This window comes from Melanostigma gelatinosum (genome assembly GCF_949748355.1).
Source record: "Melanostigma gelatinosum genome assembly, chromosome: 22".
NCBI lineage: Eukaryota > Metazoa > Chordata > Actinopteri > Perciformes > Zoarcidae > Melanostigma > Melanostigma gelatinosum.
In genome coordinates, this window is record NC_136655.1 from 13,406,635 (window position 1) to 13,424,394 (window position 17,760).

The 17,760-nt window shown below is 45.7% G+C and overlaps 1 protein-coding gene across 1 annotated transcript; it reads right to left on the minus strand.

Annotated features, from left to right (window-relative positions):
- Positions 1 to 3,570: 3,570 nt before the first annotated feature.
- LOC306795598 (NXPE family member 3-like) lies at positions 3,571 to 17,760 on the minus strand (the record flags this gene model as incomplete). The annotated part of the gene is made up of 7 exons (XM_079294154.1): positions 17,692 to 17,760; positions 15,411 to 15,555; positions 14,302 to 14,745; positions 12,398 to 12,696; positions 5,417 to 5,487; positions 4,207 to 4,410; positions 3,571 to 4,124 (listed from the first exon to the last, which is right to left on the minus strand). The coding sequence occupies exons 2-7, from the start codon at positions 15,510 to 15,512 to the stop codon at positions 3,571 to 3,573; spliced, it is 1,674 nt and encodes a 557-aa protein (XP_079150280.1). The 5' UTR covers positions 15,513 to 15,555; positions 17,692 to 17,760.

Sequence of the window (17,760 nt, forward strand, 5' to 3'; positions counted from 1 at the left end):
AAATAATCTTGTTTTCTGTTCTTTTGAGCCATAAAACACATTCATTTTTCTTGAGGGAGATTTTCATAAATATATGGCTGTTACGGTAAGGGTATAGATTAATGTTAAGGTGTTTATTATACATTTCCAAAAACAAGGGAATCACTGATGGATAACAACAGTATCTAGAGCAGGGGTGCCCAAAAGGTCGATCGCAAAGGCAGTGCGGGTAGATCGCATGCCAATCAAAAATAATTTCCATCCTCCCAATGCAATTTGCCACTTGATTGATGTACAGGGCAGCCAGTCTGAGATCACGTATTTTCTAACACACGGGTCACCACGTATGCGCGAGCTACTGCAAAACTCAGGCGATCTAATTAATCTTCCAATTTATTTCTATAACAAGCTAAAGCTGCAGCGCCATGATTTGGGGAACTTCCAAAACCTTGCGTCAGAGCTGGAGACGCAACGGAAGGTGCGTGTAGCAGTTGCGTACTCTCGGTTGCGTTGTGTTTAATTCACCACACGATATCTTTTGATGGCTCCAACCAGACGTCTATTGATATGACAGAATATGGATAGCTGGTAAAAGACAGAACAGCTTCAGTGACTCTCATAGACAACATTGTGGTCACAAGCTCCGGAACACTGTTAAATCAAAGGGACAAATACTTAAGCTAACTGTTGTTAGCATGTTACTCATGCTAAATGCTAAATCAGTTAAAACCATTTGCTCTAGAAATTATAAATTAAAACAATTATACAAACAAAAAGGGACTTCTAGACATCTCTATATATATCTCTATATATATATATATCAACCTACCATGAAAACAGTTTGCTTCAGACTAGTTCATGAAAGCTGGGCGCACCCCTAGAGTCTGCAAGCAGCCAGCAGAGGGCGCTGTTACACACAACCCACTTGTCTCCATGGGGAACTAATGATACTGTAGCGACCCTGTAAAGTGGGTTTGCCGGTTCTGTGTCGGGAGCTAGTGATTGTGGGGTTAGACCGGAACCGGAAGGAGAGTTGTTGTTGTTGTGTAACACACTGTAGTAGTTCGACGCCGAATGTTCGCTAGAGACTCGGAAATAAGAGTGACGGTTGTGATGAATAAACCTATTGAAAGGACCCTGTCTCCGACTCTGGAAATGGAACATTACAATACGTTGTAAATGATATTTAAACGAGGAAATAAAATGAAAATGATAAGGATCAGCAATAACTTAAATAATATAGTAATACGAGCAACCATTGGCCAGTGATGGCAAGTGGAATCATTAACTATGTTACACGCGCACAGATGGACAAGTGTCTGTCAGAGTTTGACAAACGCTTTCAAGACTTTGCTTTACTCGAGCCAGTTGCTACCCTTATGTGCTACGCATTTCGGGAAGATTTTGAGGTTGATTCACTCGCATCAAAAATTGCAACGCTGTTTCACCTGAACTCTTCTGGAGTAGAGGATGAGATTTTTACACAGGCTGACATTCAGTCGAAATCCAGGGCTCATGGACAGTTTGGGAACTTACTCACAGAGGAAAAGTATCCAAACATGAGGAAATGTGCAACCTTCTTGACTGCATTATTCGGCTCTTCTTATTTATGTGAGTCAGCCTTTTCCCACATCATGAATATTAAGTCCAAACACCGTTCCACCGTGACTGATGATCATCTGAAGTCTGATTGAGGCTGGCTACCAGCAGCTACTATGCAACCCTGGCTGATTCCATTCAGTGCAAGTCATCAGAGTAAGGTAATGACCAAAAATGTACAGAATTGTATTGTGCCATAAGGTTATGCAGGGTACAACATATATTGTAAATATAATGTATACTCAGTATATAGCCTATATATAAATAAATAGATATTTTGCATTTTTTTATGTCGGTAGATCATTTTGACTTGGTAATTTTAAAAGTAGCTCGCAAGGCGTAAAAGTGTGGGCACCCTTGATCTAGAGCAGCGGTTCCCAAACTTTTTAGGCCGCGCACCCCCTTCTACATCCCGACCGGGTTCGCGCACCCCCCCCCCCCCCCCCATTAATAAAAAAAATAAAAAAAAGACGCAACAGAGCCTTTTAAGCCTTCATAGCCGCATAATAATCGGACCAATGAGAGAACAGTTTGCTCGCGCGTGGCATTTGTTTACAAGATTTAGTCCGCTGTTAAATGTTGCAGTGTGAACACAAACCGAACAAAGGAGCAAGTGCAACATTGTATCATATTAATCCCTGAATCAGAACAAAGGAAACGAACTGAAGGTGTGAAAACGCCCTGAAACACTGCAACAAAGTTTCAATAACTTTCAGTGACACAAGGCGTCACTTTTAAAGAGCAATACGGATGTGAGGACACACGCACAGGCTCAGAGGCAGATTATCACATTTAATTTACAATTAATGAGCGACTAATGCAGCCAGGATGTCTTCGGACAAAGCATCGATGCGGCGCTACACAGTGTTGTTGGACACCGGGATCATGCACAACTTTTTTTTTTCTTTCTCCCCAATCATACATTCCACCATCTCTCTGGCAGCTGGCGAGCTCACGTCTTCGGCGATTGTGTGCGGTAGCCCCTTTCTCGCTATTCTGTAACCAGATATGAAGCCCGTAGTGCGTCATTTATAGACCCAACACATGAATGAGACTGCAGTTGTTTTTGGCTGTTTTGTAACTCCTCCAATTTTGATTTAAAATATGTAAGGGGCTTTTGACTTGCACTGGCATGCTTGGTGTTCAGGTGGCGACGTAAATAAGAGCTTCAGACTGTTAGCCAGAACCTCGCTGCACACCACGCACTGTGGCTTTGGGGAATCTGCGTTGCCAATACAAGTGAAGCCCAGACACAGATACTTTTCATCATATTCCCTCTTTTTTTCCCAGTCTGATGTTCACTCTCGTTTCCTCTTTTTCACCTTGACTCCGCGATGGGCCGATGTGCTCCCGATTTGTCTGTGCAATCCCTTCCTCCTTCCTCCGTCTCATCTTCCTCTGACTCGATTTCTTCTCCCGGTCTCTCCCCACGCACCTCTCCGTTCCCCTCGCCTCCGATTCCTCTCTCTCTCTCTGTCCCTGTCCTCTTTTATGACTGATAGCTTCAGATGTCCCACCTGACAGTTTTTAAATAAAAATTACATTTTTTTTAAATATTTAATATTATTACACCATCAGACCGCCATTACACTTTTCCTCTCGCGCACCCCCTAGAGGCAGCTCGCACCCCACTTTGGGAATCCCTGATCTAGAGTATATGTTATATTGAGACAGATATACAGGTTTTGTTAAAGTCACAGTCATCAAGAATTTAAAGTTGGCTGTACTCAGAGAGCAAAGCAAAAAGAGATATACAGTGTTAATTAGTGGGCTTAAGAAGTGTTGGAAGTGGGATTTTGTTACATTTCAACATAGCTAGGCTAGCTGTTACATTTCAACATAGCTAGGCTAGCAGTTACCTTGCACAGCAGCTGGATTATTGTGATGTCACGTGAGAGTTGGAATAATGTAGAACTTGGTGGAAACTCAGAGATAACATGTAAACTCAATGTGTGCTTAAATCCACATTCCTCTCCCCCAAGACACAAACATCTAGCTGCCATTTTGAGGACATATGTAGGACAATAGATGGTTTATCATATTCCTAATAATGGGAGGTGGTGGGTGGAGGTTATGCGGCAGGTGGTGGGCCAGGTTCATTTCCCAGGCATCAATCAGATGAACATTCAGTCCTTTGAACATGGCTCTGAGCACCTTGTTACACTGCAGCGAATGCCAGTCGCTGTTGAATAGCGACACTGAAAGGTTTAAATCTTTGGGGTTCCCTGTCCGGATGACGATCAGCGTGCCTGGAGCCCTGTCCAGCAGCCGCACCACCGCCCTGCGGATGCTCTGCAGCCGCCGGATGTAGATCTCCATGGGGAAAGTGCCGAAGTGAGCCCAGATGGTAAAAACTACGACAGTATTGGGGCCTCCGATTAAGTGATCTAGCTCATTAGCAATGTAACAAAGCTCTCTCGTGTCTAAGGGGTCAAAACGGATAGGAGGACCGTGGGAGCGGAACGTCACTAAGATGTTGTTTGCATAGTCCAAACAAATGTGAGGTCCTGTTCTCTCCGGGCTGTGCAGGTCAAACTTCTTAAGACCTGAAAGTATGACAGGGGGAACACATTAAGCTGCAGTGGGAACAAAATCATTTGTTGCCAGAAATCCCTGTGGATCAGCTACCTGGTAGAGCCTCGTTGAGGAATTCAAACCACTGCCTGATGGTGGAGTCTCCATACATGTGGACCACCTTGCCTTTCAGACACTGACTGATGGCAGACGCGCTGAATTCGCGGACTGTGGTGCCACCTAGTGCTCGCCACACACCCTGGTAGTAGTAACCAGAGGGTCCAGATGTCACAGTGCTGCTCTTCACCTGTGTTTGACCTGAGAGGAAGTTAAAGAATAAGGGTGGGGTTATCCCAAGAAAAACCAAAACCAAAGTATAAAGTGATTGTATGAACCTCTTAAGTACTATCCTTACTCCCGAGAGACTATGAACACTGCTAACAGCTGAAGCCACAGAACTCTTTTGAAATTGGCTGAATACTGTTAATCTCTCTTCCGGAGAATGCTACCCAGAATAATGTATTACGCTTCTTCCTGAACTTTCTCATAATTTGTCGTTGTACGGTAAACTCGTACGAGTGTACCACAACAGATTCAGCAAACACTCCTAACTTCAGATAACCGTGTCAATGACCAGCGTAAACATGATGAATGCCACTTATGCGTAAATGAGTGGGCATTCAAGAGAATTATAAGTGACCCCAACAATAGCATATAACGCTGTCATATGTCCTATATTGAAGTCCTGCATTCAGAGATCCATAAAGCAAAGTCTCTAATTTTTAACATCAAAGGACCTGCTAAAGTCAAGGGATGGGATACAATTCATGTTATTGCCGTGTCACCTGAGGGTCGCACTGTCACTGAAATAAAGAAAAAATGGTTCCATATGAAAAATGTCTCGTCATTGATGACTGCAACAGAAAGGGGTCAAATAATTGAACTTGTTTTGCAGTATGAGATGGTCGTATACTGTAGATATTGGAGTTACACAATAGCATCAAAAGCCAGTACAAATGAATGATGATGAAGTTAGTCTGTATGAATACATTTAGAACTATATTAGCCTATAATTTGAAATCGCAGAGTAAAATGTGAACATAATTATTAAGTGTAATTTATACAGGTATTTCAGACTCAATATTGACTGTTATGACAGTTCTGAACAACTGTAATAAACTCGTACAAGCCACTAAAGAACAAATCTGTTTGTAAGTGGTTCTTGCATGAGGACCATTGTCTGAAACACATTTTGTTTTGAATTATTGTTATAGGAAGTTGTGGCAGTAACAGTAATAAATAAATATTCAATATCATGCTTTACCTTCTTTTTGTGGCAACATGGTAACACTAGCAGGTCCTGAAGCCCGAATGTAGACTTTCAAGTTAACACCACTGAAGAAAAGCACACATAATATATCTCTTAAAAACACTTCAACATTAAGGACATAGATACAAAAGGAGGGCAAACATTTAAAATAATTTAATCAAACTAGAAAAATCAAGCACTCAAACACAAATGGGAATCAACTGCTAGAAAGTTCATTCAAGATCACACAAAACTTACTTTGTAAATGTAATGGCACTAATTCAAAAAAGTAATGGGTCCAATGACTGTATAATGTTCAAGGTGCCACTCACAGTGATGAACCCAAAGATAATGATAACTATCTACAGATTGTTTAGCATCTTTCATTTTAGAGTTTTACAGGCGGCAAACTAAACTGTTTTGGTTGAGTCTCACCGTTCTCATCAACATATTTTATGGATGGAGCTCTTTCATGCCGGAAACCTAATAAACCAATTGACCCGTTGGCTAGTCCTGCCAATCTAACGCGCACTGGTCAATCAAAGTGGCGCTTTGGCCAACTCTGACAACTATACAGCTCTGCTCTATAAACTCCAATGCAATCCTTTCAGATTTACTTCATTTTCAGGCTCGTTTTGTTGATCTGGAGCTAGTCATGGTTAAACGTTGTGTAATAGTGAAACTCGTTGCCCAGAGAGGTTGGAAGGAGATATGCATTTCTAAAATGTTACGTTTGTAGATTAAAACGTGTGGAGCTAACATCAGCAGAGTACTTTAGCACATCATTAACTCGGGTTCGGACATATGCTATGCTAGCTACTAAAGGTTAACTGAATGTACGTCGTGCTCAAGGACACACCGACATGCGACTAGTGCAGTGATTCTTAACTAGTGGGCCGCGAGCGCCACCTAGAGGGCCGCAAAAAACTTTCAGTTTTGCACCTGTGGGCCGCGAGGGCCGCGGGACCGCATAGGTTATCAATTGAAGACACCAGAGATATCACTGTTGTCCATGAGACGCTCAGTTACAATATAGCTTCCCACCACCTGGTGGCGGTAATGCGTCAGTCAGTTGTTTAACAAGCTCCAATAAGCAGAAGAAGACACTCAGCTAGCCGCTAGCCTGTAGCGAAAGTTATGGATAAGTTATTAAAAAGAAAAAATGAAGATGACAGTGGTGCCATACCCCCCAAAAGTCTAAATGTGTGCGCAAGTACAACCCTGACTTTCTTAAGTACGGCTTTGTGAACGGAGGCAACGAGGCAGAGCCAAGTGCTCAGTGTGTGCAATGTGGGCTAATGCTATCAAACGAAGCACTGAAGCCTTCGAAACTAAAGCGACACGTAGCGACGAAACATCCAACGCTCGTGGGAAAGCCGGTGGAATTTTTCAAGAGAAAGGAAAATGGGCTACAAATGCAGAAAAGGTCTGTCGTGTCACTGACTGGTAACTCAAAATGTGCTTTGAAAGCCAGCTACCTCGTAGCCAGACGTGTGGCACAAAGTAAGAAACCATTCACCATAGCGGAGGAGTTGGTTCTGCCTGCCGCTGTGGATATGTGCCGTGAGATGATTGGGGAGGCTGCTGCAAAGAAGCTGCTGACTATCCCACTCTCAAACGACCCTGTGAGTCACCGTATCGCGGACATGGCCTCAGACATACAGCTTCAGCTTCTGGAAAGAATAAAAAGTAGCCCATTTTACTCTTTGCAACTAGACGAGTCCACTGATATCACGAATGCCCCACTGCTGCTGGTTTTTGTTCGCTATCGCTGGGACAGTAGTTTGCACGAAGACATACTGTCAGGATCCAGGATCCCTGTCTGACCTGACGTTCCATGGCCACACCCTTGAGTGTGCACAGCTGAGGACACTCCAGCTGATCACCTCCTGCTGCCTGACACACCAGACTCAGGGCCCACTAATGAGTCTCCTGGCACTACATAAGCTCTGGCCCTGCAGTCTGGGGTTGTCAGGTCGTACCGTCTTTCACCCGTGTCAACCCCGTGGCGTCCTCTGCCCTCCTTGTGTGTACGGATTACACTCCGCCGCTCTGCCCTCCTTGTGTGACACGGACTACTCTCGCCGTCAAGCTGCCAGCCCTCCGGTGTCGAGCCACGGGCCTCACACCGTCGCTCTGCCACTCTGGTGTCGGACCACGGGCTCCACACCTTCACACATTCAAAATAAAACCTGTTCATAGTAACTTCTGTCTCCTGTGGTCTTGCGTTTGGGTCCTACCTGCGAACTCCCACATAACAGAACGACCTGACCATAATGGACCCAGCAACCACAGGAGCAGCTACACTGTACGGCCCTAACAGCCTGCTGGAGGAGGTGAGAAGTGTCACTGCTGAAATTTCTCGGATTGGCTGTTTCGTGCAGGAACTAGCCCGGACAGTCAGGTCTCCACCAGTTCCAGCACCTGCACTATTCCCTCCAGTCCTTGCTCCGCCGGTCTGGGAATCCCCTGTGCCGGCTCCAATTCCCTATGATGGAACACTGGGGAAGTGCCAGGGCTTCCTGTTGCTTTGCCGACGAGTGTTTGACCGTCGGCCTCAGACGTTTGCCTCGGACGGGTCCAAGGTCGCCTACGTGGTTGGATTACTGCGGGGAAGGGCTTTGGACTGGGCTGCGAGAACATTAAGTTTTGATCAGCCTAATACTGTGGGTTATGTGGACTTTGTGGCGGCTCTGATGAGAGTTTTTGACCCTCTGGGGGACTCTGATTATATGGTCAAGCACCTTCTCAGCCGGAGAGGGAGCCAAGCAAGTGTAGCGGAACACTCGGTGGCCCGGCCGACTCCGGCTCCCCGTATTCGGACAGCATTGCAGCCAGCTCCTGTTCCTGTCACCTCTTCGCCGCAGCCAGCTCCGGTTCCTACCGCCTCTGCGGCACAGCTTTCCCCAGTCCCGGCCGCCGCCGTCTCCGTACCGCAGCGACCTCCAGTCCCGGCCGCTGCCGTCGCAGTGCAGCAGCGACCTCCAGTCCCGGCCGCCGCCGTCGCAGTGCAGCAGCAACCTCCAGTCCCGGCCGCCGCCGTCTCCGTACCGCGGCGACCTCCAGTCCCGGCCGCCGTCTCCGTACCGCGGCGACCTCCAGTCCCGGCCGCTGCCGTCCCAGAGCAGCAGCGACCTCCAGTCCCGGCCGCTTCCGTCCCAGAGCAGCAGCGACCTCCAGTCCCGGCCGCTGCCGTCCCAGAGCAGCAGCGACCTCCAGTTCCCGCCGCTGCCGTTCCAGAGCAGCAGCGACCTCCAGTTCCGGCCACCGCTGTCTCCGTACCGCGGCGACCTCCAGTTCCCGCCGCTGCCGTCCCAGATCAGCAGCGACCTCCAGCTCCCGCCGCTGCCATCCCAGAGCAGCAGCGACCTCCAGTTCCCGCCGCTGCCGTCCCAGATCAGCAGCGACCTCCAGCTTCCGCTGCTGCCATCCCAGAGCAGCAGCGACCTCCAGTTCCCGCCGCTACCGTCCCGGAGCAACAGCGACCTCCAGGTCCCGCCGCTGCCGTCCCGGAGCAGCAGCGACCTCCAGTCCCGGCTGTCGTCTCGGAGCCGCAGCTATCCCCGGACCTCGCGGTCTCGGAGCCAGAGCCGCTCCCGGCCGCTGCCGCCTCTACGCCAGCTCCAGTTCCTGCCGCTGCCGCCTCTATGCTGCAGCCCGCTCCAGTTCCTGCCGCCTCAGCGCCGCAGCCAGCTCCAGTTCCTGCCGCCGCAGCGCCAGCTCCAGTTCCTGCCGCCTCAGCGCCGCAGCCCGCTCCAGTTCCTGCCGCCTCAGCGCCGCAGCCCGCTCCAGTTCCTGCCGCCGCAGCCCGCTCCAGTTCCTGCCGCCGCAGCGCCAGCTCCAGTTCCTGCCGCCGCAGCGCCAGCTCCAGTTCCTGCCACGGCAGCGCCAGCTCCAGTTCCTGCCGCCGCAGCGCCAGCTCCAGTTCCTGCCGCCGCAGTGCCCGCTGCCGTCTCTGAGCAGCAGCGACCTCCCGTGCCCGCTGCCGTCGCGGGGCAGCAGAGACCTCCTGTGCCCGCTGCCGTCGCGGGGCAGCAGAGACCTCCAGTACCTGCCACTGCTGCACCAGCATCCTATTCTCCAGAGCCCTCCCGCCCGCCCGGCCGTCCGTCCACCGGAGCACCCGTGTCCGGAGCCCTTCCGCCCGCCCGGCCGTCCGCCGGAGCACCTGTGGCCGAGGCTCTTCTGCAGCCCCGTGGCCGGTCAGAACCAGTCACCCCTCCTCCGGACCCCCTCCGCCCACCCTGGCCGGCCTTCTAGCTGTGGGGCCATCCCTCCTCCGGACCCCCTCCGGCCGCCCTTTTTTGTGTCTGGTTGTACGTCTGGAATCTGTACCTTAAGGGGGGGGGGGGGTACTGTCAGGATCCAGGATCCCTGTCTGACCTGACGTTCCATGGCCACACCCTTGAGTGTGCACAGCTGAGGACACTCCAGCTGATCACCTCCTGCTGCCTGACACACCAGACTCAGGGCCCACTAATGAGTCTCCTGGCACTACATAAGCTCTGGCCCTGCAGTCTGGGGTTGTCAGGTCGTACCGTCTTTCACCCGGGTCAACCCCGTGGCGTCCTCTGCCCTCCTTGTGTGTACGGATTACACTCCGCCGCTCTGCCCTCCTTGTGTGACACGGACTACTCTCGCCGTCAAGCTGCCAGCCCTCCGGTGTCGAGCCACGGGCCTCACACCGTCGCTCTGCCACTCTGGTGTCGGACCACGGGCTCCACACCTTCACACATTCGAAATAAAACCTGTTCATAGTAACTTCTGTCTCCTGTGGTCTTGCGTTTGGGTCCTACCTGCGAACTCCCACATAACACATACTGTTTTGTGGAGAGCTACCAACACGAGCTACGGCTCAGGAATGTTTCGGCTGCATGGATAACTACTTCACTGAGAACGGCCTGGACTGGCAGAACTGTGTTGGGGTGTGCAGTGATGGTTCAGCGTCAATGACCGGCAGGCATAACGGCGTCGTCAAGCAGATACTTGATCGTGCACCAGAAGCGAAATGGACCCACTGCTTTCTCCACCGTGAAAGCCTTGCAGCAAAAAATATGTCACCAGAGTTCCATGAGGTGATGGATGCGAGTGTGAAAACCATCAACTTCATTAAAAGTAGAGCTGTGAACTGAGGACATGGAAGCAGATCATGTCCAGCTGCTCTATCACAGTGAGGTGAGATGGCTCTCAAGAGGACTGGTCCTCAGTTGTTTGTTTGAGCTGAGGAATGAGGTCTTCTCTTTTCTCACTGAGAAAAAATATCCTCTGGCACATTACTATGCTGACACAAAGTTCACAGTGAAACTTTCCTACCTCTGTGACATCTTTTCACTGCTGAACCAGCTGAACATCTCACTTCAAGGGAGAAATACCAACATATTTGTTGTTGCAGACAAACTTCAAGCTTTCAAAACAAAACTTGCTTTGTGGACAAAGAGGGCCCAGGAAAAGAGGATGGACATGTTTCCACTTTTGTCTGACATTTTGGAAAACTCTCCTCAGGTGCAGATCAGTGACTCAGTCTCTCAGCACCTCTCACAACTGGCAGAGAAATTCGATGACTACTTTCCTGAGGATCCCAGAGACGGACACGTGGATTTTAGACCCATTTTCTGTGGATCCCACTGAAGAAGATGTTGCTTTGCCCCCACATCTGGAATCCCAGCGACAGCACTTTAAAGTTGCAGTGGGGCAAACTGGACCTGGGCTCCTTCTGGATTGCTGTCTCAAAGGAGTACCCATGTCTAGCACTGAGGGCTGTGAAACACCTTCTCCCATTCACGACCACATACCTGTGAGAATCAGGATTCTCCAGTGTGGCCACAACTGAGACCAAAGCCCGAAACAGACTCAGAGCAACACTGGAGGCTACTCTGAGAGTGAGCCTTTCCCCCATTCCACCCAGACTGGATCTGATCGTGTCTGAGAGGCCCAAGTGTCTCATTAAGAGGTGGGCACGTATGAGTTCACGTATGATAAGGCTATATCTTCATTTGCACTTTATTTAAATTTTATTTCTAGTTTATTTAATTTGAAACTTATTATTTTGAATGTATTTATTTTATTACCACATATTATTTGTCAAATTTGCATTTTTTTCTCAGATTTTTTGAGAGACCCTCTTTTTTTTCTGTAGTGAAATCTAATTCTTGATTATTTTTTAGTTAATAAGCCTGACTTGAGCCTTTACATTTGTTCTTGTGTTAGCTTGATTTGTTCCATGAATTGTTAGCCTGTTGGGCTTCTTGTTGTGTATGCAGGTTTACATACACATGATAAATAAATGTCTTTGTGATCATCACATTGTATCATCTCATTTATTTGACAAGGGTTTTGCTTGTTAAACTGTAAGCGGATTTAATATAGTCATTGAATACAAATCAAACCAAGAGTGAGATCAATGAGTTAAACCAATACAGTGTTAATATTTGAATGGGCCCGGGACACTTTGTGCTTGAAAAGTTGGGCCCCGAGGTCAAAAAGGTTAAGAATCCCTGGACTAGTGGATCGAACCGCCTATCCTCTGATTGAAGGACAACCCTGCTCTCCACTTCGCCACAGTTGCCCGCCAAGTGAAGGGCAATTTTTACTACCAACCAGTTAACCGCAGACAGACAATGTTAGCGACTAGCAGGTTGAACATAGCGCCACATTTAGATTAAGTTAGTTATTTCCCTCCGATGTCGGTGAAGACCAAAATACAGCTAAAGGGAGAAGAAATATTAAACACAACTCCAAATGAATGCTAATGTCTCCATGTCAACTGGTGTTAAATAGGCCAGTGTTTGCTCACATTTCAGCCATATCTACTTTACAAGGTGATCATATGTTAACAGCTTGTTGAGCTGCCCCCAAGTGGAAAAAAATATCTTTATATTCAATCTTAGCTGCATGTAGTTACAAACTTCTGAAACATTCCACCAAGGAGTTACAAAGGTAACACTGGATGTACGTATTTAGAAGTCACACAAAATTCCAGTCTCTCTGCCTCCTCACCTTTGAAAGAGCTTCTCCTCATTGGCATTGAGAACCTTTGATTTCCATCCTCCATTGTAATGGTTGATCCTGGCATCACAGCTCAGGTTCTTTGGCTTGTAGCAGAACCACGGCTCGCCTGTACGGAGGTCAGTGTAGTTGCACAGCGGCTGCTGGGTTGGCCTGAGGCAGACGTTACAGAGGGTGGTTTCAGAGAGTGAGCCTGAGCGGAAGAGGCTCTTGAAGTAAATCCTGTCGGGCTGTTCTCTGTTCAGCCTGTTCAGCACTGAGATGGCCTCACCAGGGTGAACCAGAGTCACCTGATGGGATAGAGAACCAGAGTTTTCACCAAGTCAATCATGGTCAGCATATCAATTGAGACAAATACATTGAATAGCTCCACACGTTACATTTATAAAGATTCAAGACAATCATCTCTGGAGAATTGTCAATTCATCTAAACCAGAGGTCTTCAACAGGGGGTCCGCAACCCCTAGGGGGTCCGCAGAGGTACTGCAGGGGGTCCTCGAAATGTTTGGTTGATTAGACAATAAAAAAAAAGGAAAAAAAAAAAAATTCTTAACATGAATCTGTCCATGAGTTCAGTTTTGTATGCAAGATAACAGGTATGTTTATGCATGGCAGTGGCACGAATAGGCCATCACTCATTTTCGTTTCCACATTTATGTTTAAGATAAAAACATCAGTTTGAATAGCTTGTATGCATGATTATCATGCAATTGACAGACAATGTTGACATTAGCATTGGTATCAGCTGACAAGGTATGTTTATGAATGGCAGTGGCACGGCCTCCCTACTCACTGTACCTTGCACATGTTTAAAATAAAAACATGAAAATATTAACCTGTGTATTATTTGAATAGCTTAGTGTTGAATGCAGAATAAAGAGGTATGTTTATACATGGCACTAGGCCCAGTTTAACATAAAACACAATTTTATACAATATAATTATATAGTCGGGGGTCCCTGCTCCTTTGGGGGTCCTTGGCCTGAAAAAACGTTGAGGACCCCTGATCTAAACCCTTCCCTGAACAGCGATTGTACAATCAAAGCTTAGCAACAGTACCTAGGCATGGCAGGTCTGTCAAGCTCTAAAACATGTTGAAGTGGTGTGCATGGGACTATAGCAGGAGAGATACTCTGCATGGTAAGTGTTTAGAGAGGGAGTTGTCTTTTTGTGAACTTGTTCAAAACTAAAAAACACAAGAGAAACAGTCCTACAGATTAAGGGAATTAATTCTGTTTGTCTGCTTTCATGTAATCTGCTAATTTTAGCATGAACATCTGACCAACTGGCTACCTTCATAACCTGACAACCAACCTGACATTATAATATAGCCTTACTTCCAACACCAAGGAGTATGTAGAGGTTAGGTAAAAATATATTTTCTGAAGTTACCTTCAGAACTAGCACATCTACTGTGTAGTATTTCCCCAGTATGTGTGAGCCTCCTGGCTGCTGCTGTTCGAGACTAAACTGCCGTTGGCAGTGCTGTCTTGTTTCATTGGATTTAAAACCCCAGCCGATCTTGATATCTGAGACGTTGTGTGCACCATCCACATCAGCCAAACAAGATTATGTCAGCATTTTTTAATTATCATTATAATACAAGGACTAACTAGGTAGCTACAGGTAAATAAATCTGCTAATGACAGTTTGAGGGTGAAAATAAATCTACAATCATGAGAACCTGCTTCGGTCTGAAATTAAAGAGTCTGAAATGACTGAGTCTTTGAGTGTTACATCTGTCCCTGTCAGCTGAACAAACTGCATATGTGCTGTGTGAGAAGTGGAAGTTAACAGGCATAGCAACAGTTAGGGCAGGGCTTCGTGAACAATGAATTATGATGTTAAAAACACTTACAATATCATTACATTAAACATCATGGTTTTAGCATCACCTCAACCTGTGCGTCTCCTTCCCAGAGTAAAGAGAAGACAGCAGAGTAGCTCCCATTCAGATGATCCACCACTTGCCCAGCCACACCTGCTTCAAGCTTCCGGTTGTGCAGACTGGCGAGTAGGAAGTCCCCCCCAGACTTCTTGGGACGACCCTGGAAGTCAGAGGTTTGTATCATGACCTCCAGCTGATCCCCTACATGCCACTCTCCCCCTTTCCTCCCTGGTAGAATGGTGAAGTTGCTGTGGGCTGGATCACTGGTCTGCTGCAGGGAAATAGGAGCTGGCAAAAGTGGAGTTTCAGGCCAAGCAGTGGAGTCGAGTATGAGATATTCCTCCAGAGCGTCCTCAGGGGACAGTGGCTGGAAGGTGCAGAAGCTGTGAATCTCGTTCGGGTGAGTGGAGACTCTCGGCATGATGATGGTGGAGTTGAATTTAGGCTGAAACTGGCAGTGGGTGGAGAGAGATGGTGTCAAAGATACATCAAACATATGCACTGAAAAAAAATGAACCAAATAAAGTAAAAGGGCCAAGATTTGAATATTATTTGGAGGGTTGCTAACAACTGTTCTCAACATTAACCCAGGGGGAAAGTTTCAAGATAATCTTGCTTTCTGTTTTACACAAGGCAAGAAAGTGAACGTTAAATTCAAAGATTGTTTTTTCGTGTGATTTCAAAGTTTTGTTCACTGAAATTCATGTTTTGGGATATTCAGTCAGAGATACAACTCTGACAGATGCAAAAAAAGGCAGAAAATAGAACCTGTTACAAACACTTTCATGGGGCTTTTTAATAACTATACTTCTGACCCGTTTGTTGAGATGTATGTCTCAGTAAGAACGAATGGGAACCAGTGGGTTGTAACACATGGAGGTTTGCTCTAAAGTATAGAATACTGCCAGCTTTATCCTTTAACTACAGGAGCTGATGCTGTCAACAAGTCAAGGTGCAGGATTGAGAGGGAAAATACAATTGAACTCAAATTGTATTTATTTGCAATGAAGACCATTAAAACACACATTTTAAAACAATATCCAAAAACCTGACTAATATTCAACATTTCAAACAGGGTCCACCCTTCACACGATCCCACTAAAACCAAGTTCTCACCTCCAGAATGTCCATGTGACGTAGCACAGAGATTAAGACAAAGACATTCAGGAAGAGGAAGAGGGCGCAGAACTCCCTTCTTGTACAAAATGTGGCCTTCATGATCAGTGATTGGTCTTCACCTTCAGCATCAGTTACTTTGGTACTGGATTGAGAAAATATATATAAAAAAACAAATGGTTATTGACACTTTGTAATGCTGAAGAATATTACTTGTTTAAATCTGAACTCAGTTGTGAAATCCTCCCTCTCTATACTAATAGTGTGACATGTTCAGCTTTCAATCTTTAGGACCAAACTAAATCCAGTCACCCAGGAAACTCCTTTGATTGATCATCCGTCAACCAAGGCCACAACCAAAGACAGCATCCCCTCTCTTGCTGTTCAACATGATCCATTCTATCATGTACACTTTGCAACATCATTCAGTCCTTTGTAATCCACATCACACTCTGCAAAGTAACCCTTCAAACAAATATCTGTTTTCACTCTCACGATACAGATCAGAGGTGCTCGTGTCCTTCTGCTTACTACAGTTTTTCACAGTTGTTCAAATCTGGACAAATTTTATTTTCAGTTCTTTGACATGATTACTATGACTAATAACTGCAGTGTTGATTGTATGTGTTCCTGAAAAGGATCTTGCGGAGGGGACATGGAGAAGAAAACAAAAAATCAACTGTTGAAGAAAAAGAAAAAAGAGCAGTACAGTTACAAGATCTCGCTAGTTTGATGAGATATCGCAAACGATTTCAGGTAACAAAAAAAACAACGACCCAAAAAATCTGTAATGTAGGCTACATCTAACTAAACATAGAAACTAAACACAACAATGGAGCGCACACACCTGTGGGAGTGATGCATTTTTACCATCTGAAGCGTTGCATAGCTCTGAAACAGCTGTGGCAATCACAATTAAACATGATGACAGCTCAGCAAACTGAAAGCTTTACCTCATGTCTCGATGGTTCAGAGCATCACGACATTAACACAATACACACATCACCACAAAGAGAGATAATATGATTCAAGGCTACAGCATGAGGCGCAACCTTTGCTAAAAAACAGAAAGATGGAAGTCTCTGATGCTGATGTAATCAGACCACAGCGTCATGCAAAAGCAGAATACATTTGTCATAACCGGTTCGACCAGTATGATTATAGCCTATGCTGATAAGCCTTTTGTGTTCATGGAATTTATTTAATGAAGGTTAACACAGTGAACGCCCGTGCTTATGGCACTTTGCTCTGCGCAGTACTTCTCACGGATTTATCAAAAATATTTGTGCCCTCAGATGCTGCAGGGACTTCATCAACTGAAGGAGCTTTTCATACAGTAGCCTATAAAGCAGCTGTAGAAAGCAGATACTGTGTGAGTCACCGACATTCATTCATAGAATGATGCAGACTGATTTACATAAAGTCTTTAACTTTATGTAAATCTTAAATCAACAAAGTATCCAATAACTACAGTTGCGTAAATGTAATGTAATGTACAAAGTACAAATTTCCCTCTGACATGTAGCGGAGCAGAAGTATGAAGTAACATATAACAGAAGTAGTAGAAGTAAAATAAAATGTCACAAATACAGTATATTAGAACGGTAACTGCTTCAAGTCAAATCTCTCTCAGCTCTACTGGATCTCAGGTTACAGGTTCATAGTAAAGACTACAGCCATGGTGTCAAAGAAACCAGACAATCTGACCTAATAGACTTCGTAAATCCCAAATCTCGTGAATACTCTGCTCAGTGTTCACATTGAAATATCCTGTTATAAAAACTGTTTCTACAGCAATGTGCAAACACAAGAGAACAAGAAACACAAGATGAAGATGAATTTAGTTCAGCTTTCAGACACTGCAGTATGAACTTGGGGAACATATAATATAATAATATATTATTCTAAAATGGGCCTTCTGCATTATGAGCATCTTTGCTTGAGGTACTTGAGGTATATTTTGATGATAATACTTTTGCACTTTTACTTCCATCAAGTTTTGAATGCATGATTCTATAAACTGGTCATACATCTTTAACTTTATGTAAATCTTAAATCAACAAAGTATCCAATAACTACAGTTGAGTAAATGTAATGTAATGTACAAAGTACAAATTTCCCTCTGACATGTAGCGGAGCAGAAGTATGAAGTAACATATAACAGAAGTAGTAGAAGTAAAATAAAATGTCACAAATACAGTATATTAGAACGGTAACTGATGCTGATTCATGATAAATTAAACTTCATATATACTTTGTTTCAGCGTTTCATGTGTCTTACCTCAGCAGAGATTCATTTGGAGATTCTGTTCATCACAGTGTGATCCGTCACTTTATCCCACAGGTTTAC